This window comes from Cylas formicarius, unplaced genomic scaffold (assembly GCF_029955315.1).
Source record: "Cylas formicarius isolate icCylForm1 unplaced genomic scaffold, icCylForm1.1 PGA_scaffold_10__41_contigs__length_53128322, whole genome shotgun sequence".
NCBI classification, from domain to species: domain Eukaryota; kingdom Metazoa; phylum Arthropoda; class Insecta; order Coleoptera; family Brentidae; genus Cylas; species Cylas formicarius.
The window spans coordinates 40,997,087-41,023,751 of NW_026844214.1; the positions used below are offsets into that span (position 1 = coordinate 40,997,087).

Sequence of the window (26,665 nt, forward strand, 5' to 3'; positions counted from 1 at the left end):
ATAATAAATTTATTACCGTTGGCACTAATCGACGAACCCCCTGCCGACAAAAACTATCGCAACAACCAGCACTACACTTAAGTAGGGCTCAACTCTATTCCCGCCACCACTTAGAGCTGACCCGTCCAAGTCCCTACACTGTTCCCCGTAAAACTTTCTGACTGCGTCTTTGCTGTTCTTCGCCAGAAGACAGAGCTGATAGGTGTTGTGCAGCACATCGTTGCTTCGCAACTGGTCAGCGACGACTGTCTCGAATTTCCTCTGGGAATATGACAGCGTCGTCTGGTAGAGGACTTCCAGAGGGCTATTTGCATTCCTCACCACCAAATATACGTCCGCTATGTCTTCGTTTTTCATCACGCGCCATTTCATGCGCAGCATGTTTTTCTTGCTGTAATCGGACAAAAGAAAATTATATAGAAAAATCAAAAGCAAAAAATTTTGACACTTAAATCTCGAAAACGAAGAATTTAAGACCACAATTTTATAGTAGCATGAAAAATGCTTGAAAAATCACACTGTGAAATAGCGGACACTTATTAAATATCACCCTGTATTGATTCCCAAAACCTTTTGTCGGTATCACTTCTAAGGAGTCGGCCTCCTTTTTGTAGTAGCGGATATTTTTATTTTATATACAGGGTGTCACATAAGTAATGGTACATGGCAAAATAGAAGATTTTTTAGGTAAAAATAGTACGAGTTAACGAAACTTACCTTAGTTCAAAAGTTGATGACAACCGAAATATAGGGTGTCAATGTTGCAAATTTTTGTTTTTTTTAAATAATTCCTGAAAAAATTGAGCTCTTTGCAGAAAAATCGCAATCGGGGTTTTTGACATAAGAAATCCATTTTGTTGAATAATTTTGGTTCAAATTGTAAATGGCGCTGCGTATGTACCTTTCGTGCATTTGATGCCTCCTGCAGATTTTTAATAAAAAGATAACTTCTTACACCTTTTCGACACACTTTCACCCCGAGTTGCCGTTTTCGAGAAATTCGCATTTAAAATTTTCGTTGCACCTGTTTGAATAATTTTATGCGAACATGCAAAATAATTCAAAGTAGGCTTTGACTAACATAATCACAATAAAAGACAGTAAAATAGTGCAAAGACAGGCACGATGAAATAGTTGCTAAAATTTTTAGAGTAGGCTGTGACCAAAACAAATGCGATAAAGGCACTTCGGTTCTGGTTAATTTCTTTGTTGTTTGTGAGTATCTTGGGTGTGAGTTTTCCGACAACGCCAAGACATAACTTGCTTTCCAACATGATATGTTTATCCGCAGAAGAGAATTATAATGTGCGTCGAGGTCATATACGTTATTCGAGGCTGTTTCCAAACCGAATGCGCCCAGATTTTATAATTTTTAAGAATATTTATAACACACTCGGCGAGACTGGTTCGTTCCGCCCCAAGAGGTATTCTGTGAGGCGACTAAAAGGATTACACCGGGCCTGGAAGAGGAATTTTTAGTCCAAGTAGCTGAAAATCCGAAAATAAGCACAAGTGAGCAAATCTACAGTTTGTAGAGTTTTTCACCAAGGAAAGCTTTATCCACTTTACTGTTGTGCAAAATCTTTTAGAGGGTAATGTAATATTCTAGCCAGATTGAAATTTGCTCGTTATTGTCATTTCCAATGGTTTTAAATAAAATAATGTTTACAGATGAAACAACATTTACACGCAGAGGTGTCTATAACTTTAGAAATAAGCAAGCGCGGGATCTAGAAAATTCCCATTTGACAACTGAACGCCATTTCCAACAGGAATCTAAAATAAACGTTTGGTGCGGAATAATTGAAAATTACATGTTAGGACCCATTGGACCACCACCCAATTTAAACTGAATCATTTCGAAACGAGAAATTATTATTTAAAATCAGGCAGTATTTCAATAAAAGTGTCTCTAAATGCATCACAGTGAATGGAAATAATTTTGAACATTTTTTGCCGAATAGAAATATTTTTATACGAATATTTTTTGTATTTTACTTTAGTTTAAAATTAAATTTGTATTTCCATAAAATGTTTTTCATTGACGTAGAATTTTTTTTGAGTGTCTTGCAAAAATCTCAAAATAAGTAATATTAAAGACTGTTATGGGCTGTACTACCATATTAGCTCCACTATATCCATTATCTAGATTATTTTAAAATTGATAGAATCAAAAAATGAAATTTTAAATATTAGATAATTATGTACTGAAAGTTTGAAATTCAAATTTTTCGAAAACGGAGAATTTTAAAAGGTAAAAAAGGTGTAAGGGGTAATATCTTTATTAAAAATATGGATACACCGAGGCGCAAAAAATGCACGAAATTTGCTCGAAAATTATTCACGAAAATGGATTTTTCATGTCAAAAAACTCCGATTTGATTAAATTGAAACATTGACACCCTGTATCTCGGTTACTATTAAGTTTTGGACCAGGAAGGTTTCATTAAATCGTAATATTTTTACCTAAAGAATGTTAAATGTTGAATATCATTGCGGATTGCAGAAATATCGGTTGTGATTCTATACGAGGCATACTCAAATATTCTTGATGCTAAAGAGGAAGGAATTTAATACTTCAAACACATGACTGTATGTACGAATCAGTGTTTTAAAACTAATTGTGACAGAGACGGTGGAGCCGCCGAACCAGGTCGTTAACGGTCGGATTCTTAATCAGTTTTTTTTTTTGGGTAAAATTGATCGTTAACCCTGTTAAGACTAACTGTCCGGTCTATGATGATAATTAAGTTTCAGAGACAGACACCGACCATCTGATATTTTTTTATAACTCATCGTTAAATTCGCTGTTAGTGTGCTATGGTCTAGACGTGCTCCTTTACGCTGCAATTAGGTTAAAATTTGGAAAATATTTCGCATAAACGTCAAAAACAAAAAAAGGAGCGCAATAAAAAAACGTATATATTGGCCAACTTTTTTTTTTAATTTGAGGTTTATTGCTTTAAAGTAGACTATAAGTTTGATTGCCTACTTGGAAAATATATTTTTCTACTACCATCTGTAAAGTGCCTAATTACACACCGATTTGGAGTACGGGAAGAGTCACATTACAACGTCAGTTTCGTTTCGCACGGATCGGAGCCACTTCGGACATTTCCGTGATTTTACCACATCCGAGATATTTCCCAAGCCTTGAATTTTGACGTTTGTCAATTCTGACGGTCATGTCAAAAATAAACCCAAAAATTAACGGTCGTAGAAAAAGTATGCAACACGTTTCGTAAACTTTTTAAGTCACTCGTTTAATTATTAGGAACGGGTAGAACGGAACACATCACAAAAATAAATAGCCAGTCTTAAAGTGTGCCTTATCTCAAAATTAAAAAAAATCCTGTCCTAACTCGAAACTTAACAGTTTTGCCATTTCTATACAGTATTACTTCAAAATTTTGTAATTCCGGAATAAAATGCGAAATTTTACCCTAAAATTTCGAAATAAAACGCGAAATTTTACCCTAAAATTTCAAATTTAAACTCGAAATTTTAGAATGGAGTTTCTTTTTTGCGTAGAAGATTCCATAAGAAAAATTCTAACCCTACATTTGTATGCATCTGTCGGGAATCGTGTTTACATTAAAATAATTTTAGGTTAGTTGATTAGTTTCTTTCTTACAATAAGATACAATAATACTTTCGCGTTAAAGTTTTGAGTGAATTCACGAAGATTTAATATTTATATTAATTTAATATTGAATATCAAAATTTCGAGTAAAAACCAAATTTTACCCTGGGTTGTTATTTCTAAATCAGGGAAGTTAATTTTTGTATTTCTATGACGGAGGAAAGTTATACTCACAGCGTCAGTTCGCGGAACTTAAGGTCGGGCAGCACCCCGTAGTCGTCCGCCGCCATCCCCTCGAGCATAATGGTGGTGTTAACGTTCGGTGGACACACGAGTCGCTCTTCTGGGAGCTCGTAAAGCGACGAGCCCGCCAAAGGAGCCGGGCTGGAGCACCGTATCGCTTTGTAAAACTCCTTCAAGTGGAGCTGACGGGAGAAGTGACGGATCAAGGGTCGTAGCAGACAGTCGCATCTCAAGGGGTTGCCTGAAGAGGACCGATAGTATTATAGAGCCGCGCGGTTTAATTTCGACTTAATACGCGTCGGTGCATCCCGACAGAAGTGCGATTTCCAAAGGGATTATAGGAAAAAATTATGGTGGCGCGATCGTGTGGCGATATCTGCCTCGTTTATCATTATTTCGACAAAAAGGTTCAATAAGCATAAAATCTAAAGGCAATATGTGGGGTGTTTCTTAAAAAGTGCGGCAACACACAAGCTTATTATTGAACGTTAACAATAATTAACAATTTATGCGTAATTACTTCATCCCTTTGTTACTTCGCGCAAGAATTGTACGCTTCGTCTCGAAGACTCAAATATGGAAAAACATTAGATTTAAAAGCAAATTAACTTAGAGAATGTCCAGTAGACAGATTATGTGTTAAAATTGTTTGATCCATTTTATATTAGTAAGAAGAATAAATGGTGTGTTGGATAATATACTACTACTACTCCCGTCTGCAAAATACCTAATTACGCACCGTTCTAGTGTGCGGGAAACGTCACTTTACCACGCCAGTTTCGTTTCCCACGATTTTACCGCACGGGTTTGGGAGCAATCGGATGTTTTCGGAGATATTTCCCACGCTTTGAATTTTGACGTTTGTCATTTCTGACAGTCATGTTAGTGAATGTCGTGTCAAATAAACTCGTGAGTCAAATGCCGTTTACCGCACTTGTTGCATAATATACTATTTTCTACGACCATTAGTCATGACCGTCAGAATTGACAAACGTCAAACGAAAAAATCCGATTGCTCCCCAACCCGTGAGTAATATCCCCAAAATGTCCGAAGTAATTCGCAGCCGCAGATAACGTAGCTGTGTATTATTGAATATTTTAGGTAAAGAAGTAGAAAAATACGTTTTTTAAGTTAAAACGTTACTAAATAATGATTTTTTTCTACTCCCGTCTGGAAAATACCTAATTACACACCGATCTAGCGTGAGGGAAGCGTCACTTTACAAAAGGTCAGACATTTCCGGGATTTTACCGCACGGGTTTGGGAGCAATCGGATGTTTTTGGAGATATTTCCCAAACCTTGAATTTTGACGTTTGTCATTCTGACGGTCATGTCAATATCCGTGTTGTTTTGCGAAAATGTACCCAAAAACTAACAGTCGTAGAAAAAGTATAGTATGCAACACTCGTTGCATAATATACAATTTTGTTACGTCTAGTGTAAATATAAATGAAAATCCTGAGTTTCCTTTATGTCGTTTATATGTCTTTTTATGTTTTTTTTTTGAGCAAGTGTCACATAAATAATATACTTTTTTAAATAGACAAATGTGGAAAAGTGTGAGAATGTCGATTTGTGATTCGAGAGTGCACTGCATTCAGAAAAGTATTAGTAGGATTATTGGACAACTAATTACTTAGTTGCATTTGTAAGTAAGCATTTTAAGGTAATTTACTATTTCATGGTGCAATGAACGAATATCGTTCGATTTCTATTTCTTTTCTATTCAATTTGAAAAACATTTTTATTAAAAAAAGCTATTTTTAATTAAGCAGGGTATTAAATCCATTATAAAGTTAACGTATTTTTGAATATGATTAAAGAAAATTAATATTACGGAAAACTTGAATCAATCGGTATGGGGGAACTTAAGTCAAAGTGATATAGGGGCAGTAAAAAACACTTAAACACTTAAAAAATTTCGTGTTTGAAATAACTACTTAGGGGGTTTACTAAACCCTTAAAAATGCATTTGACTACATTGAAATAAATTTTTAATATTATAAAGCAGTTGAAAGATGCAGGTATCATAGTAGTAAAACTTGTTTTAAAAAAAAATCATTTTGCGAATAACTTGGCAACGTAGCATTAAAAGCCTTCCTTTGAAATATCGTAATATACAAAAATGTATAAGGTGTTCTGTTCAAAAAATTTGTTTATTTAAAAATTAACAATTATTAAAACATTTTCTCAAAATAGTGATAAATATCGGTAATACATCGACTTTTTAAAAATAATGTTTTGATTTTATGTAACACTATTTAAAACATTTTTTCAAAATATTTACAGCCATAGCAGATCGGCCATTAACTTTACCCTGTAAACTCCAGCCTCTTTGTCAGCGTTACAACTACATAGTTACCTTGGTACATGACGTCGACCCCCCTGACCGCTAGTTCGGTCATTTCCGGTCCGAATTCCGGGATCCGGTTGTCCCTCACGTCCAGCACAGAAAGCTGCGTCGCGTTCAGCACGTGATGCCACGGCAATTCGGTCAATTCGTTACCACCTAAACGCAGAACCGAAATATTCCGGGGCAACCGGAACAATTGCGGTTCGCTCGTCAGGTCGTGCAGCTGATTGGCAGAGAGATCCAACGAAGTCAACATCGACAGGTTTCCGATTACACCTGCGAATAATTTGCCCTCGTAATTAAGCGTTGTTGCAGGGGTGGAACGTGGAATAGGGGGAGGACAGGGTGAATTCTGGTTTCAATAGGACGACAGAATTTAACTGCCCGAATACTGCCTTAGTCATCATTTTGTGTGTGCGCGCTCTTAAAACTATGTTACGTAATGTCCAATTATTTGAGTGTTATTCTTTAAAAAAAAAACTTGAAAACATTCACTTTGTCTTTTGACGAGACAAATATCAACATTTTCGTTCTGTTTGACAAGAAATTGGTTCTGTTGATGTTTTACGGGAAATGCGTCAAAATTCTGTTTCATATTCGTCTTTAGATATTTGACAAATATTCTACTTAATTTGACGAAACATGAAACTGTCCGTTCTATATGATATTTGATGTAAAATATGTCAAACTTATCGTTCCGTTTGACACTTGCCTAACGAAAGGTCACAAATTAGATCATAGATATCTGACATTAAAGAAAATTAAATTTCGCATTTATTTTTTATGCGCCGTAACGAGCATATGACGTTCAAATTTGCCTCAGATTTTATTTTTACATAATCGTCAATTATTTAAGAGTTATTCTTTTAAACAGATGTTGACGTAAATATGACGTTTTAATTGACCATTTCATTTGACACTGGCTCAAAGAAACGCCATAAAAAAAAACATAAATGGCATAAAGGACACTCAGATTTTCCATTTATAACAAAAAGAAAATGATTGTCGTTTAACAGAAACAGACATTCTTTCTGAGAACTTGACGAAACAGCACAAAATTTCTGTTCTGTTTGCGATTTGGCGGACGAAACGTTAAATATGACGTCACAATTTACCTTTCCTCAAGTCGGCGATGGCGTTATGGGAAAGGTCGAGCCGTTCCAGTTTCGATGTCCCGAACAACAAATCGTGCGTTATAACCGGGATGTAGTTGTGGGAGAGATCGATCTCCCTCAGCCTGTAGGGGATGTAAGGATTGCTCGGGAACATCTTGCGCGTTAAAAACGTGATCTTATTGTGGCTCAAGTTCAGCTGGTGAAAGGCGAAATGTAAACACGTGCGAGTTGGCAAAGTTGACATTTTTATTTTTTTTTCCTTAAAGGCGACTAAGGATTAATCGCTTACCCTTTCGAGGGACAGACAATCTTCGAACACACCGTGCGTTTTGTTGTCCAGTTTCACGAGCCTGTTTTGTGACAAATCCAAGGTGTTGAGCGCGACCAGACCTACACAATGTGGTAATTGTACCCATAGGCGCATGTTGGGCAAGTATATGATGCGTTTTATTTTATGATTTCGACTTTACTTGTTAATACGAAAAATGTTTCATAAATTTGGGATATACGTACTCTGTTGTGTAAGTACTAGTTGAAAAACCAAATGTTTTGAGTATATATTCGGCATTGCAGTAATAGTTGAAATTACCAAATAGCCAGGAAATGATTTTTAGCTTCTTTCAAGAATTGGACTGAGGACTATTTGGTAAAGACACGGTGTTGCTGAAACAGCTGTCATAAATCATTAAAAACTATGAAAATCAGAACATTTTTTGTTCTAATTTAATTTTTGTTACATGGATTTTCATCAAGTAAAAGTCATCTTAGTCCAATTCTTGAAAGAAGCTGAAAATCGTTTCCTGGCTATTTGGTATTTTAAACTATTACTACGATGGCGAATATATACTCAAAATATTTGGTTTTCCAACCAGTGCTGATACAACAGAATATACCCCAAATCTATGAAACGAAAAATGTGGTGGTTGTCTATTTTTTTTTTTAATTTTTGTGCATTTCTTGTGCACTATTATAAAAATAAGATAATACAATGGCCCTACTACACCAAAAATTGATGCGCCGCAGACTGAATTGATATTTTCGTAGAGATGTTAACGATTTTCCGCACATGCCTATACATTCCACCCACTAATCCGCACTTTGCGTCATTTTCGTTTGATCTCGCTCATGCGCAATTCTCTTTTTTTTTGTCATAATTGCAGCGTCGCTATATGGTGGTAACGCAACAGCCATTTTCAAAAACCCCATTTATTAATTTTAAGGCTTACTTGCGCCACTATGTAAAACTGCTGCGAAGCATAACAAGCTTTATCATTAGTTCTGTAAGCCTAACGCTATAAATTTTTCCAATATTTTCCAAAAAAAAAACCACAGCCTCAAATGCACGATCTTATCGTATTTTTTAACTGGTCTATTAATAATCGAGATGCTCCGGGTCCATTAAAAACGTTTTATTATTTAATTATATACCGTATCTGGTTAAGTCTGTACCATATGGGAAACTTTTTTATTCTTGCTTTTATGAAAAAAATTAAACAAACCGTCCATATTAAAAGAGACTTTGATTTTTTTTTTAAAAAACTGGACTTAGTTTGTTTTTCAATACTTTATCAAAAAAGTTATTCTTTATAAAAAGTTCTGCTTGGTCTAAAAAATGCTAAAATTTCTTAATTCGTAAGCAAGTTTGTCAAAAAACATGAATTTGAAGTTAAATTAAGAGTAACTTTATTTTTTTAAATATCGACCATTGTTATTACGAAAACTTGATTATCCATTCGCCATGAACACTTAATTTTCGGTAAGATTCAATTTTGAAAATTATAAATTTTATTTAGATAGATAAATTACCAGTTCATTATTAAGTTCTGGAACCAAGTTCTATTCCATTGTAATCGCTAATGCATACATACCTTATTACTTTATATTGCAAATCAAAAGATAAACAAATTAAGTAATATGTAATATTTTATTGAGTTGACTGTTACTTGATGATAATCCATTACATACGTAATTTAATAAAAACAAACACTTGCTTTAAGATTACCACACACATGTTTATTGCTTTGACGATTGTTTCGGTACACTGTACCTTCTTCAGAAAGAATCTCTAAACTAACTATCACGGGGTTAATTACAGACTATCCATACAGTAGGTAGTAGAATCTTTATCTAAGGGTTTAAGAAGGGATAATTATTTAAGTCGGTTTGATCGTTTAGTAGCAAACTTGTAAATTTCTGTTTATTAATTTCTATTGTTTCTAATAAGTTAAGTTTTTTGCTTTTGCCTTGACTATGTAATATTTTAACATCGTTATTGAAGGAATGTCCTGTTTCTATTAAATGATTACTATAGAGTCATTTTTAGAATTCAAGAATGAACTTTTGTGTTCTTGGTGATTTCACTTGGTGAAATAATAGCTAGGTGAAATAATAGCTAAAAAACTTAGAAGGCTAAATCGGAATATTGCTTTTAAATGTAATAGGACATTAGGATCTGTAATTAAAAATAATAAAACGAAAATACATAAGTTATGTAAGTCGGGAGTATACAAACTAACATGTGGATCTTGTCCAAAAATATACATAGGTCACACAGGCAGAAGTTTCAAGAAACGGATTCAAGAACACAAAAGTTCATTCTTGAATTCTAATAATGACTCTAATTATAGTAATCATTTAATAGAAACAGGACATTCCTTCAATAATGATGTTAAAATATTACATAGTCAAGGCAAAAGCAAAAAACTTAACTTATTAGAAACAATAGAAATTAATAAACTGAAATATACAAGTTTGCTACTAAACGATCAAACCGACTTAAATAATTCTCTCCTCTTAAACCCTTAGATAAAGATTCTACCTACTGTATGGATAGTCTGTAATCAACCCTGTGATAGTTAGTTTAGAGATTCTTTCTGAAGAAGGTACAGTGTACCGAAACAATTGTCAAAGCAATAAACATGTGCGTGGTAATCTTAAAGCAAGTGTTTGTTTTTATTAATTACGTATATAATATACAATAAATAACATTCATATTAACAATATCAAAGTTAACTTTATTTTTTTTTGTGTCATAAAATTTAACTAGCAATTTGATTTGATGAAAACGTTAGATAGGTAATATTGGATATATGACAACATATTTGAATGATCAATTTTTGTTAATAACAATTGCAGACATTTTATAAAATAAACCAACTTTACTCTTGCATAAAATTTATATTTTTAGACAAATCCTGTATACGGCACAACCAATTTTTTAACTGGTGATTGTATTTCAAGTTTATAGATAGAGTAAAATCGTGAACGATTTTTTAGAATACACACGACGCAAAACACAACAAACACGTTCCTAAAGTCTTGCAGAAGGCACTAACAATGACAATTTTTATGTTTCTAGTATTTCAGTCAATATTTTAAAGTGACAAACTCTTTTTGCGAAGCGCTTTATCTATGCTACGTTGAAATTAACGATGTATGTATAATATTACTATTATTAAAAATCAGAAAACAAAATCAACGAAGTGCCCTTCGACACTTGCAGATTTTTTTCCGAAAAATGCTCATTTTTACCGACTGTGCGACGTGGCAACTTACCCTGAAAAGCGCCGTTAGGTATGACAGTCAAGTTATTGTTGTTCAAGTTCAGGCGGATTAGCTGGAGCAGCCCTTCGAACGCCCTCGCCGTCACGTTGTTTACGTTATTGTCCTCTAGGTCGAGCTCGAACATCGTAGGCATCTTGCCAAACGCGTTCCGTTCCAGCTTCGTGAGATTGTTGCCCTACATCGGACGCCGCGACGCCATCAATTAAACTCGCACCCGCTTCGCCGCGTCAATTAACTCGCAGTCGATTTGAAAAAACCGACTCGATTTTCGAATAAAGGAGACGGACGTTTAAAATAAGAAAAATTTTGGAGAACAGGCAATTTATTTTAGAACTTGCAAGTAATTATCTATAATTCTTCTATAACTCGCTTCTAAACTTTGAGCACATTTTAGAATAATAAAGAGAACATAACAATTCCTAATAACTCATTTTTTAAAAATGGTTACAAAGATGCCTAGTCCCTATTTCACAAATAATAACTCTTGAATAGCACTAACTATTTTTTTAAAGGAATGCGTTTCCTCCAATTAATTCAATGCAATTCCTCAAGAACTCACTATTTATTAAAACGAGTACGACAATGGCTCGCCTCCAAAGAACTCACAGTAACTCTTCAATAACTAATTTTTTTTAGGAATACGATGATGCGTTGAATTAGTATGAGCAGTACAAATGCCATGCGACAAAAAGAAAACGAAAAATAGATGCCTGGTGGAAAACAGCGAGTTATATGGTCATTTGAGCAACACAGCTTCTTCATTTTGAAGGCACAATTTTAGATAAAGGTGCTAAAATATACTTGACTTGCAATAAAGAACAAGTACTCCACTCGCGGACAGAACGAAAACGCACTTGATAGGCCTTCTCAATTTTAAAGTGCTCTTACCTTCAGATACAAATATTGCAAGGACGTGAGTTCGCTGATAGGCGCCCACGGCGGCCTGGTCGCTCCGTTATAATTCAGATTGAGCCTCTGCAAAGTGAGCAGGTTCCCGAAGCTGCCGTGCACTAGGTTATCCCTCAGGTTGTTATGGCTCAGGTCCAGGCTTAACAGCGAGTTCATCGAGGGCCACTGCTTTGGCGGTAGTTCGGCGAACTCGTTGTGAGACAAATCCAGCGAGGACGTGGATATGGGGAGGATGAAGAGCGACGTGAGTTTGTTGCCTCGCAGAATCAGGTCCCTCATGCTGGCAAGTCTAAGCAAACCCAAGAAAACAACGTCGAAACGTCGAGGCACAAATTACACCCACCTGGTCAAAGCGCTCTTGGCGATGTTCTCCAAACGATTGTAACTCATATCCAGGTAGAGGAGGGTGGGTACCGGCCCGAACGTGCTCGGTTTGATCGACTGCAGAGAGTTGTGACTCATGTTGAGGTACCGCAGGGAGAAGAGCGTTTGGAACACCGCGTTGAAGATATCGGATAGGTTGTTGTGAGCCAAATCGATCGTGTGAAGTTCATAGAGTTTGGGGAACGTCTTCTTGGGTATCGACTCGATAAGGTTATGAGAAACGTTGAGGATTTTCAAGCCGGACATGTTGTGCAGGGGGATCTGAAACTCGAACATTATCGCGTGACTCTGGGTGCAACGAAGTGTCAACCTGGTCCAGGCTGGTGAAGAAGTTGTACGAGAACTGCAGCTCCGTCGCGTAAGTGGTCTCGTCGAAGGCTTTTTTGGGCAACGACCTGAGCTGGTTGTAGGAGAGGTCGAGTCGAGTGATGTTGGCGCAGTTCTCGAACGCGCCGATTTCGATTTTGCTGATGTTGTTACGCGAGAGGTCGATATTGGTCAGGTAAACGTCTTTGAACGCGAGCTTTTGAATCTCGGTGACATTGTTTTCGGACACGTCGATGACCTCGATGAGATTCAGCTGATAGAACATCTGATAGTCGATCTTTCTGATTAAGTTGCGTGCGAGATCGATCGTCCCTATCCTCTGCAGGGATCCGAACGTACCCCTTCCGACGTCTGAGATGAGATTGTCGGAGAGGTAGAGTCGGCGCAGGAACCTCATGCCTCGGAACGAATTGGTGTCGAGTTTTTTGATTTTGTTGAAGGACATGTTGAGAACTCTGAGCACCGTATTGCGGGCGAACGCTCCCCTATTTTTTAGTTAGTTTTTGACAGGAAGTTTTTTTGGAATATTATTATACAGGATTACACGAGCTATATGGAATATTGCAGTCAAAAAAATAGTTTTTGGGATATGGTGAGGTACTTTCAAATACCATAGGGCAAAAAACGTGACGTATTAGAATACATTTTTCAACGCCCTGTATATATTCTTTTATAATTAAGATAAAAACTATGGTGTATTCCCACACTTAAATACTTATTAGGTATTGGAGAAATAGAAACTATAACCCAAACTAAATTGTGCAAAATATAAATAATTAAACAATGCTTAAAGCCTTGTTGAAAAATACACTAATCTTGACCACAGAATCCAAAAATACTACCATATACATTTAAAAAAATACTACTTTGATACGTTTAGAATTTTTGGAACGGACTCTATAATATCAAATAAATTTTACAGCGTAACATAGTAGACTCCCCTCCATATCACAAAATGAAAAAATTTGAAAACCTTGAATTTTGGACACGATATTCTGTGACGTATAGCGTGAATAATTCCATATATATTCTTGCATACCTCGTCAGTTCTGTGAGTTGGTTGTGGGAGACGTTGAGAAACGACATTTTGGTAAGGTCGCCGAGATGGGTCGAGTCGATTTTTGGTATGCTATTGAAGCTGAGATCCAGCACCTCGACATCTCTCAGACCCTTGAACTGGTTCCGTTTCAGGGCTTTTAGGTCGTTACCGTGCAAGTCGAGAGTTTTTAGCTTCCTGTACGCAATCATAAAAATAATAATAATGAATGTTTATTTATAGTAAAGAAAATTGCAATCACCTAAACAAACTATTAACTGCAAATACAGGTTGTTATTGAAATTACCTTATATAATACAATGAATGAACCTTATAGTCGAGAGACAAATGGCAAAAATACTCTTCACAACGGTTGCAGCGTATTTCAGAATTGCTCCAAAAATGTTGTTGCTATTGAATAAACTACCCTTTATGGAATGAAATGTTAAAGGTGTAAGGTCAGAAATTACCGCCGACCTTATGCTATAACTATTTAAGATTTTTGTTCATTGTTGCTAATTAATTGAAATCGGCGCAAAATATAACCTGTGTTATAATAACAGCACAAATAGACGGAATTGTTGGTGAGTTTTATAGCATAACCGTGTAAAAGATTAAATTTTGTGACAGATGTTCTTATTTTGAAAATTGATTTTATATAATTTTAGTGGGCTGATAAGAAAAATTCTATGCATTTATTTGTATCACGTAAGGTTTTCTGCAAATATTAAAGGAGAAAAAAATGATATTTCTAAAATGATTTATTTTTTTATTCAGTAAATAAGTGGAATGCTAGTTTAAAAAAGTGAAAAAAAAAACTTGAGTCAGACTTTTTTGAGTAAAAGCGTCGTCTTTTTGCAAGAACGCTGCGTTGTCCGGACATTCGGCTGTGTGATTTTAAGGACATATCCCGTTTTAACATCCAGCAGTATCCGCCATCATCGTTATGCTCCATCTGTTTTGAAAATTATTGCCTTTGCATAATGTGGGCCCAACATAAATACTTACTTTTACTTTAGCATCAGATATGGCTGGAAATTTCTGACGCAAATATTTGAAACACAACATTTTTGTCTAGGGCTTAAACAAACTGCTGTAAGGCTGTAGAACGTTTTCTAGAGGGCCATTCTATTTGAGTCCAATGGCTATCTCTTGTCCGACAATCCCAGTCACAAATGTTCATACGTTTCATTTAAATGTACCGAATGAGCAACAGGAACCAAAGCCAGTTCGTTACCATTGTGCAATAAAACGCATTTAAATTACGCTTACTTGAGTCAATAAACAGGCGTCATTATTCTTTTATATACGTAACATTTCCTAATTTATTGTTGCAACACACTAGGGGTCCTTCCTGAGTAAAATATTGACCAAATTCATTTTCGCGATCCCGGTAAAAACTTGTGACGCCATTGGTGAGTATTTAATTCGCTCTGGTTAAACACTTCGGGATCTCTGAAATATGGTGTGAAATCTTAGTCATTTGGATCGGAATTAGATTCGTCTGATTCTGACGATATGACATTTTCTAGTTCTTTTGGAGTAGTAGGTATCGGTATATCTGATCCATGAGGAACTCGTCGAATAGCAGAGTCAAGATTCGGATATCCAATTTGTTTCTTATTTTTTCTGTTGAATTCTTGGACAATACACGAACAAAAATATCATTCATTGTGATTACTATTCTTTCGCCGTACCACAGGAACACCAAAGCTTAAACATTTCTTCCTACCTTTTGGACAGTTTTTCTTTCAATGCTTCAACGCAAACGGAACAAACAGTACGATATGCACAGGACTTGTCTTGGCTAACTGCTTTTTCACCAAATAAGCGTTTGGCTGTGCTTTACTACGACATAACTACCACAGATATAACAACAGTTATTTGGATTGTTCACACAATGTCTTCTTTTCATAATTATACTTTCTAGAATACTAGAAATACGCAACAACGAAGATAACAGCCGCTAACATGACGACCAATACAACAAAACTGCCCATAAGCAGGCTCTGCGCCAACTCTGTTGCTTTGCATAGAAATCTAATATTATCCAGTAATCCATTTAAAAATAATGCCTAACATGCCTAAATGCCTAAAATGACGTGATAGAGCAAAAATATGGCGTTTCTGGAAAAAGGGCCCCCAAAAATATATAAATAAGCAAACAGCTTTCAAACATCAACATCACTGTAGCCTGTTTTATTTATTTAGTATTTAGTATTTGCCATAAACATGTTCGGTTGCGTTGCTTGACAGGCATCGCAATTTGCAGTCTGGCAGTGCCATTTTATCCGATTTGGACCAAACAGAATATCCATTCAGCAGTAGAGTTGGATCCAAATTCACAAAATAGATTACATGACGTAATTTCAATAACACCCGGTATACACGTCACATGATTTTAATTTTAATAATAACAACATATGTCCTCTATGTGTATAAGTTGTTTTGCTTGGTTGGGTTGTCAAATGAACCAGTCGACTCCTACTGATAGTAAAGGATAGGACGGCCAGCTAATTCCCCAGATTTGCCACCTAGGTGGCACCTAGGTCCCCAGATATGGCACCAAATGATTTTTTCTTTTGGGTTACGCCAGTAGCACTATTTAAGGGCACACACATCATAATTTAAATGTATTTCAGTAAAATTACAACTGCTTTTAGCAATGTTCGTGGTGAAAGTTCGACAAATATTTTATGATAGGTTGGGATATTGCTCAAATAAAAATAATGGACTTTTTAAACCTTTTATAAAATAATTATTAAAGTTTTAGTTTTATTTTCAGAACTCCTTTTTTATTTTTCATGGCGGGCGTACACTTTTGACTTAATTAAACGTATTCTGTTTTTTTTTTTAATTAAGATCAAAGTTTTGATTTTAGTGCAAACGGCACAAACAAAGAACAATAAATATTTTTGAATCATTTCAATGAAATGCGTCAAAAATTTTAAAATGTAATTTCAAATACGATATGCGCCAAAGAAATCGGGCTCAAGAACGACGTAACCCTTAGTGACAATTGAATTATATTAACAACTTATCCCTGACCGGAACAGAATCGAAAAACTGTCTACAATCATAGGAGCCTTATATCATTGGATCTGCGGAGCAAAATGATTCACTTCGATGATTTTAAAATCTCCGTTTTGTCACACTAACGATAATCCTATAATCGAATAATATTTTTGTGACACTTTTGAACATCAAAAAATATCAAGATGGGACATCCATGGATGTGGCATTGTTCGGCAGTATTTTATCCAAATAGTTTACTTAGTTTAGTTATTTAAGAAAGAAAATGGCGCAAAGCAAAACAATATCATAGCCAGGAGAGTAAAATTCCATGCAACTCTGGGCCAGCTTAACTAAAGATGGTTCATTGACGCACGTCAGGAACGAACGTGAAAATTATCTCAAATGGTTACCACATCAAAAATTAAGGCCATTTATTTTTTTATTGATTCGTGTCTTTTATTTTCATTAAAATTGTTGTTGTTTGTAGGACGATAGCTTTCAACTACTTGTACTTCAAACCCAATTACCTACAATTAACCAACACATCAGGTAAAGTCTGTTTATAGATATAAGAAAGTGACTAACTGATACGAATTAAGGAAAAACCCGGGCAAGCTGTAAGAATGAAATATGGCCGAACAGGTCCGTACTTTGCTTAGAATTTAATTATTTGGGGTTTTGTTAGGAAATATACTAAACAATATTTATTTATTTATGTATGTATTTATGTTTAAATCTAAAATAAAATTACAAATTATTTATTATAATTATAATATATCAGTATCACTATGGCTATCATCACATTCTAATTATTATTTGTTCTATATTATTTGCAATATGGATATACGATTGTTCTGCTTTTTCTATATGTTTAACAGAAATTGCCCAACTTTGTGGAGGGATGTTAAAAATTTCGGTTTCTATAAGTTTGAGAACATTGGAGTTAACACGGGGAAAAACATTGTTACGACGAATGGCGGATTTCAATTGGTGCCAAACATGTTCAATGGGATTAAATATACAGTGCTAAAACTGTATGCCCTAGACGTAGGTTCAAGCTCAGAACCTCAATTATTTGCTTTTTGATATAATCCTCGTGAAAATAAATGTCGTTATTATACATGTAGTTTTGGATTGTTGCTTTTGTGTCACATGATGAAGGGGTTTTAGTCAACTGTCTACTGTGATAACTTGCATTGCCCATTACAATGACGCTATTAGGCGGAATGTTTGGAACTAGTTTGTCTTTAAACCAACTTTCAAATAAATCAGCGGTGGTGTCTTCTTGGTAAACCAGAGAAGAATTTCTATTATTTTTCGCAGACAGAGAAACTCGATTTGGATTCCAAAGATCTTTAGAGTCAGCATGCAAAATAGTTTTTCTTTCACCTCTTATTAATGGCTCGTTTGTTTTACACTTATCAGTTGAGTCAACCCAACCCTTTTTCGGGGGTATCATAAGTGCCGAACCAGGTTTCATCCAAGTAAATAATTGGCCTTTGTTGTTCTCTGTAAATCGTAATTTTTTCTAGATATTCCAGTCGCCATTTCCGAATTCTAAAAGATTCCATTAAAACTTGCCTTTTGTCAATTTTTTAAAATCTAAAACCCATGTGTTGAATACACTTCCATAAGGTAGTTCTGCCACATTGAACACCATTTTCATCTTTTTCAATCCTCCTCATTAAGATATATAGGCACGCTTTGTTCCTCGTATAACTGGTAAATTTTACGCCGTATTATAACTTGATCACTTTCATCTACATTCGAGAAAATGTCAGCATCGCTTCTTTTTTTCCTCGCTGAAATGGGATTATTCACAATTTTCCATACAGTTGATGTTAGAATTTTCGTCAATTTGGCAGTTTCTTCTTAAAATGCTTACTTGCTGGCGCCACGTTCAATGAGAGTCAAATAAACATTGTTTATAACTTCCTTAGTCTCAATAGAATAGTGTTTTCTACATTTTGGCGGGAGCATAACTATGAGACACACTAGGCTCGCACATATTTTGCATAATTCGCACACGATTCAACACACGCTGTATTACACACGAAGTAAGAATGATAAACTTAAACTAAGTAGTATACCAAACCAAAGATAAAAAATAAAGAATATTAAACACAGATAGGTATAAAATTATTTTCTATTACTATTTAAATTCCGAAACTTTAGGTAATAATCTTGTTGCATTGTATGTTAATGACCGCCCTTGTATAACCCCATTCAAAAGCAATTGGTCACTTTTTTATATCTATGAAGAGACCATACGTTCTACACCGATGAAAATTTCGGCGGAAATATTTTTCCGAATGAAATGTGGACTTTCTCCAGCGTTAAAGAAAACTTTTACAGATAATCCGTGTTTTACCTCAGGGGCTGCAGGCTCTCGACCGCCGGCGTATCCAGCTGTCCATTAACGACGTGAAGTTTAAGAAGTCGTCCTGCCAGATCGCTGTCCGCGAAAGCATCCAACGGGAGCTGCGTCATATTGTGACCGTCGATGTTCAAGACGGTCAGATTCCCGAGGATCTAATATTCAATTTTAACAGTCTACCTTTCAGTTCAATATACTTTTTATCACGTTTTTAATAAAACTTAATAGCATATTAAATGTTGTTTTAATTTGCACGCGCGGAGTGACTTAATAAACTGGACAAATTCAAAAAACCCGCAGTGGCTAAAGGCAGACGAAAACAACCGAACGCTCCAAAACCCGTGACCAAAATACCGGAAACGTCCGAAGTGGCTCGCGACAGTAGCTCAGCTGATAACATGACGTTAATAAGACGTCGATTATTGGTACCTTGATTCGGCCTTACCGTTGACGTGTATATAACGAAAAAATGACGTGAAAATGCCACAGCCCATTTACGTATATTAGGACACCTAAAATAACGTCATATTAAAATGTAAATATTACGTCATTCTTTGTTGTTGTATGACGTACTTTAGACGTTCATAATTAATGTAGTATGAAATCCGAAAAAAGACGAATATGTTATGAAAAATTTATTGAATATGTAAATGTGTATATAAAAAAAAAGTTTTTCTCAAAAACAAAAAAAAGATGTTAGACATAATAAAAGAGCTGTGGAGGTCTACGTAAGATGCTCAAACCATACTGGAACGCGCAACGACCGCTCACGTCTTGCAAAGGAAGGAAGGAACATTTACATTCTAATTTGTAGGCCTCTCGAGAGCAAAATTGTTGAGATCAATCACCTAGAGATAAGTAAATGGATTTTTTCATTCAGAAAACGCTTTCCCCACAATAAAAATAGAGCCATCATTCCTCTTTAAGATATGATGAATTTCAATAATTGTGTTATCAATCATTCCATAACAATCTGCTTGAGAAAAGTTAATTGTCTTTAAAGTCGATTTTTGAAAACAGTTTTTTATACTGTTTGATAATCATTGACGTTCAGAGGTCCATAATTATGTTCAAAGTCGCAATTTAAGGTTTTCAAATTAAGGTAAGGTGTACTAGTAAATATGTTACCATGTTCTAATAATCGTCTACTTATTTGTTGCAAAGGAGATTTTGATGATTTAACCAGTGACTTTAATTGGCCTCAAAAATTGTCAAAGGGGAAAGCTGAAAAATTGTCCAAGGGACCATACTTATCAACATCTCTAAAAGTCGTTTTCGTTATTTTACTCAAGCGAATAGATTTAGCCACGGTATTTTAACATTTGTCAGTTTTGACCGCGACGTTACACATCACTCGGCAAATGTATTCATACTGTTTTCCAAAACAGCACCCCAAAACTAAATGGACACAGAAAAAGTCTAGTATGATAAAACGTTGATAATCCAGTCGTTTTTTACACACTCGCTCCACTCGTACGACTAAAATGGCGTTTATCAAAGTCTACTATTTTTATTTTAACATTATGTGGACAAAAGCAGTTTTTTCGAAAAAACCCAATATAATAGGAAACCGTAAATAAATCAAATAATATCCCCGTGTGGGGATTGGTCAGTTACCTCCATCGGGTGGGTCCCTATTGGAATTAGGGAAAGCTCGCTGGGTATGCAAGCCAGCAGATTCAGAGGGTAGTGGGGAAATAAAGTACTCACCGTGAAACAAAAACTGACCTGGTCCTCCAGGTTGAGGGTTAAGGCATTGGACTGGTTCTCTAATACTTGGAAAACATAAATATACCAAAAAGCCTAAACAAGGCCTCGGAACACCGGATGGATCACTTGGACGACGAACTAAGCAATGAAAATGGACGATTAATTTTACCACATGGAATGATCAGGGTTTAAGACAGAAAACTCATTTTATGGCGGCAGAAATCAAGGAACGAAAAATTGATTTGGCAGCCTTAACGGAAACCAAGAAAAAAGAAAAAGGTACCGGTTTTGTTGGAGACTTTGTCCATATATTTTCCGGAGTGTCAAAAGAAAAGAGAGCAGCGAGAGGAATATCAATACTAATAAGAAAAGATTGGAGGAATAAAATAAGTAATTGGGAAGCTGTTGATGAAAACATTCTAACAGTTCATTTGAAACTACATGGCCATAACATAAAGATTATCGCAGCCTATTCACTATCAGAAGATGAAAGAGCCGATATTAAATAGGAATTTTATGACAAATTAGATGAAATGATTACAAACACCGAACAAAATAGAGAAATTGTGATGATTGGTGACTTCAATGGAAGAACGGGAAAACAACAAAATAGTACAACCGTGGGACCATATGGAGAAGAAACAGTCAATGATAACAGCGAAAGACTAATTCATCTTTGCGAGACAAACAACCTAAAAATCAAGAATGGTTTCTTTAAACATAAAAATATCCATCGCTATACATGGACACAGAGTACTCGAAACCTTAAATCCATCATTGACTACGTGATTAGTCCACAGAAAACAAATTTGCAAATTGACGATGTGAGAGTCCTAAGAGGGAGCACCTGCGGATCAGATCACTACTTAGTGAAAGCCAAGATAAGCCTTCATTTTCGAAAAACTGGAAACCTTCAGGGAGTTCAAAACAATAACATGACATCCACGGAGACAATTGTTACACCAAAATACAACTTTAACAGTTTTAGGGATGAGAGCACAGTATTTCTTTATCAAAGACGGCTCGACAGTAAACTGCTCAGTCCTGATGGACACACGTTTGACGAAATCTATGAGAACATAATAACGAGTCTAACAGAAGCTACACAAGAGGCAATAAGAATAAAAAAAGAACAGCACCAACAAAAAACATTGGTGGAATGAGGAAATAGAGACAATGGTTCAAGGAAAAAAACAACAATATCTGAAATGGCTGCCTACAAAAAATGAACAAGATCTTGAAGAATATATACATAAAGAGGAAACTAAGAGTGCAGATTAACAAGGCAAAAAACGAATCTTGGGATAGGAAATGTGAAGAGATTAACATTGGAAGAAGAAAATCCTCAGAAATGTGGAAATTCATATCTACTGTAAAGAATCCAGGAAAAGACAGGGTAGGCATTCAACTTAAACCCGAACAATTAAACACTACAATCTAGACCAGAATATTTAACTCAATCTCCAAGACACTTCAATATACAAGGAGAAGAAGTTGAAATACCTGAGGAAACAATAAGAAAAGCTTTTATGAATCTTAAACCAGGCAAATCTAGTGACCCAGAAGGAACACCGAAATGTTAAAATACGGAACTCACAACCTTTTCAGAAATCTGGCAATTATTATTAATAAATGCTTGAATGGACATCCCGTTCCCAAGGAATGGAAAGTGGCTCTTATCTCCTCTATACACAAAAAACGAAATAAACTGGACTGCAATAGTTATTGCATTTCGGTTACAAGCACAATAAGCATACTGTACGGCAGAATTTTACGTGATCTCATTGAGGAAGACTATAAAGACAAAGAGGAAGAAGAACAATGTGGTTTCAGAGCAGGAAGATCACAAGTTATAGAAAAGAGAAGTGCCAGGAATATCTGGGCATCACATTCGACAACACTTGAACAGATGCAAAAGAAATAGATAAACGAATAGTCAAAGCCAAAAAAGTAATAGGAGCTCCGAATGGTATCCTATGGAGCAAAGAAATATCCAACAAACGGAAATTTAATATCTATGAAGCAATGGTAAAAAGCACCTTCCTATAGAGACATGGAGAATTTCCGATAAACATAAAAAAAGGGTTGAAGCTGTCGAGATGGATGCATTTAGAAGATCAATGCGCATTTCAAGAAGAGATAGAATAAGAAACGATACCATAAAACAACTTACTTGGTACGGACACATGGAAAGAGTGTCAAATACCCGATATCCGAAAAGAATACTCCACTGGAAACCAACAGGTAGAAGAAAACGAGGCAGGCCAAAACTGGAGTGGCAAAAAGCTATGCATAAATCGACGGGGTTGGAGTTTAGGTGTCGGACAACGTCGAAGGACAGCGAAGCTTGGTTTGTCTTATATTTATTATTTTTGTAATGTTGTAATTTTCATTTCATTTTCATTCCGGTTATTTCATTTTCGCGTTCCCTTTCTAGAGGTTTATTTTTCATCCGTGTGCCAATTCCGATTTATGCTAGCTCGCTTACAGTTTTCTTTCGCGAAAAATAATAATTCCCGTTCAAATCGATCTTTTTCCCAAAGGAAGACTTTCGGTAACTTCTCGACCCAGAATTCGATTATTATATTTCCTAGGGGGGGAGGCGTTGGAGGCTGAGGGGTTTCCCTTTGAAACGCTCGAGGGCGACAAACACGGCGATGAAAAAATAAATTTCTCCCCCTCCCCATCTATACGATGTCGGCTCCGGATTTCAATGGACTCTCGGGGGGACGTCGATTTTATGAGGACGAGAAAAATGCGAATGCGTCAAGGCCATGGAGGTGGTGCGAGGAACGATTAAATACTCATCACAAAATAATAAAAAAAGGTGCTCCCATTTAACGATCCTTGTACACTGAACCAAAAATGTGACTAAATTCAATGAATTTTATTATAATTGTCATCCAAAGAAGAAGTTAATTAACACAATGAAGAGCACATCTTTGATTAGAGAAAATCAATTTCTATTTGTCAATAAACATAATTCTTTAAGCTGATGATGATTTTTGAATAATCTAATGAAAAAGATTCCTTGTTTCAATTGTTCCCAATTAACCAATTTAAAGAATCACTTCAACGAGCTGGTTCCTGTAGTCCGACATACACTGCACACAACTGAAGAGTTGTTTTTGTTTCATATCCGTGATGACCGAATCCTCCGGTCTCATTGTTTGTTCGTCTTTGTGTCTCACTCTACCTACACGAAAAAATCTTGTTGCTTATCCAAGTGCGCACATGTCAGTAGCTTCTAGCATTCTTTTATTTATGTCGGTCATTCATTCCCCACGTTAACCATCGAGTTAGCTACTTTTATTTATTGTGTTGTATGTATTGTATCTTCTCCATCTGAATTCCATTTAGCCAACCATTGGCCTGTATCCTTCCTTTTATTTCTTCCTTATTGAATGTTATTCTTAAATATTTGCAATCTTCACAAGCGTCAATAATATCCAAGTTGTGGTTTTCAGTCCCAACACTCATTTCTTTAATTTTTTGGATGTTCATAGTTAGGCGCCCTTTCTCATAGGTTTCTTTAAGTTTTCGGATCACATATTCAAGCTCTTCTTTGTCAACTGCTAAAACGAACTAATATCTGCAACTTTTAAACTATATACTATATTTGCTATTGGCACTTCAATTTGGATACATTTGCTATTAGAATTCATGAGCGGCTTCTCTAACAGATATTTTTAAACAACGTTTATAGAACAGGTTTTTAATTTATAAACAATAGATTGTTACGAGCAAAAAATAAACATCAATCCAATGAAGAAGAGTTATTATGCTCATGGATATCAATGAACTAGTTCGTTAGATCAATGAATCAAGAAAACCTGTTAATAATGACTCTTAATTAATACCATTAACAAGATTATTTTTTGTGTATCTCCTACCCTGTCTGGGATCCCAATGGGGCTGAATTTCAATTACCTTATATACACAACCATTCCAGAAAAAAACCATCATTCCCTTTCAAAGAAAAATGAATCGGCATTATTCCTGTCTAGCGGTAGGAATAAAATCACGTACCGAAATATCCTATTCCGGCCCTGTCGTGGGCCAACATGCTTCCAACATTTTAAAGTCAAAGAAGCGCGTTCTCTTATCGGCTGCCCTTGCCACTCGAGCGAGGAAAACTCCCGAAAAACTTCCGAAAATGGTTTCGCGATTTATTACCTGCAATAAGCCGACTGTTCTCTCCGCCCCCCCCGCCCTTGGGTGGCCGAATTTGTCGCAGAGGACGTTCGAAAACAAATGCGAGATGATTTCCAGTCAGGCGCCAAAGAAATAGGTTTTATTAAAAAAGAAAAGAAAAACGGAACCGGAACTGTTATTTATAGTCTGTTCGTAAGCCAACGATATAAGTATTAAAACCACACTATTGTTAATTTCTAGTTTAAATCCTCCAAGTATATAAACTGCGATGTAGGGTCACCCGCTTGATTTGAAAATTCAACTCTATAGGGGTTGGTAAAGTCCATATAAAAATGTAAGTAGAATCTAAAATCACTGCTTTCCAAAACACACGGTGGCCATGAATTATTAATATCTTAGCGATGCTTTTGTTCAAATTTGATAATTTTGTTAACTGACACGTAATATACGAAAAAAATCTTTTTTTTTTCTAATTTACCTTGAACGCCATGCTAGGAAATTCCGTCAAGCTTGAGTTGACTAAATGTAACTCGTTGAGGGTGTCATTTACTCCCAAGAAGCTGTAGCGGTCTATGGTTTCTATGGGTGTGTTTTCAATCAGTAGCGTCCTCAGTTTGAGTTTGTGAAGGAGACCGCCGAATAACCTCGCTACCGGAAGATGGAAAAAGAGTTGGTAGAAATATTTTTTTCGCAAAATAGTATGAGGAAATTACGGGAGCATCGTACATTCCTTAAATAGAAATATTAATTTTTGAAAAATTTAGTTTAGACCATAAGATGAGATGATGAGTGAAAAATCATTTTCGATTTTTCTACCAATGCCAGTGAAAGAATATTTTTGCATAAAATGTTGGGGTTTCTTTAAAGTAAGGAATTTTTTTGTACATTAGTAAATGGACATTTGTTTTTCTTATAACTTCTACGCAAACAACGTTATAGCCCGCGAATGTTGCTTCCAGAGTTTTGCATCTACTGTTTCAAATGCGTTTATACAAAACAACATTTTCACTTGTGTTTTACATGGGTTTTTAATACTATTAAATTGATAGCATTTCTGGTGGATTTAAAAATGCTTTAAAAAATTACTATCGAATGAAAGCATCTTATTTTTAAAATTAGAAATTTTTCTTGTATTTCCAAAAAACAGAATTGCATTTACGTACACCAGACTATACCAATAAAAAAGGAATGCCAAATTAAGTACATACACCATAACCTCACCCACCCATATGACAGCCGTTCAAAATTAGCCTCTCTACTGGCAACTCGAACGTTGCCAGATTGTTCAGCGCGACGCCCATGCTTGCCAAGTTGGTGTTGTTGCAGCTGACGTACAGACCTTGGTCGGTCTCAGCATCGCACGTGCACGGATGCAACAGCAACGGCTCATTGGGACACCTGTACAATGGCCCAGGCGGTATGTACTCAGCAGTGGCATAAATTGTCAAAATGACGGCAGTGAAGAAGCCTCGCGACGTTGCCATCGCTCGTCAGACCTGCCAACCGTCCCGAAAATTTTCCTGCAGACCAGTCAAACCGGCAACGTTGCGAAAAAAATTAAATAGGCGGAATTCGACGCTTCTCTGCTAAAGAAAGAAGTCGGGCAACGTTGCGGCGTTTAAATAACTCACCTCTATATCCGGTTACGACGGTAAAAATACTAAAACCAAATCGTCACCAAACTTTATATCAATGAAAGCACTCGAAATAATAGACCGCATTATTATGGCCCTTTATTATCCATGCGTATTTACAGCCACATTCTGCGTAGACTTCTTGCAATTTTTCACAAGGCACAACGACTGACTTTCGCGATCAAGGTAACCGTGCAAGAAATGACGTTTTCACTTTCATCGAAGTTTGGAAACTACCGACAACGGAGCGCTGAGTCA

At 35.9% G+C, this 26,665-nt stretch overlaps 1 protein-coding gene across 4 annotated transcripts; it reads right to left on the bottom strand.

Annotated features, from left to right (window-relative positions):
- LOC132707145 (insulin-like growth factor-binding protein complex acid labile subunit) lies at positions 1-26,615 on the bottom strand. Of its 4 annotated transcripts, none has more exons than XM_060678871.1 (14): positions 26,405-26,615; positions 25,999-26,269; positions 25,252-25,421; positions 18,903-19,063; positions 13,520-13,714; positions 12,464-12,965; positions 12,113-12,414; positions 11,749-12,058; positions 10,852-11,035; positions 7,586-7,686; positions 7,297-7,492; positions 6,191-6,457; positions 3,818-4,067; positions 1-391 (listed from the first exon to the last, which is right to left on the bottom strand). In XM_060678871.1, exons 2-14 carry the CDS (start codon positions 26,255-26,257, stop codon positions 25-27), a joined length of 3,264 nt encoding a protein of 1,087 aa, XP_060534854.1. In that variant the 5' UTR covers positions 26,258-26,269; positions 26,405-26,615; the 3' UTR covers positions 1-24. The 4 variants fall into 4 exon arrangements, with proteins under 4 accessions (XP_060534854.1, XP_060534862.1, XP_060534843.1 ...); XM_060678879.1 differs by having other exon boundaries at positions 25,999-26,293; XM_060678860.1 differs by having other exon boundaries at positions 25,999-26,359.
- Positions 26,616-26,665: the final 50 nt, after the last annotated feature.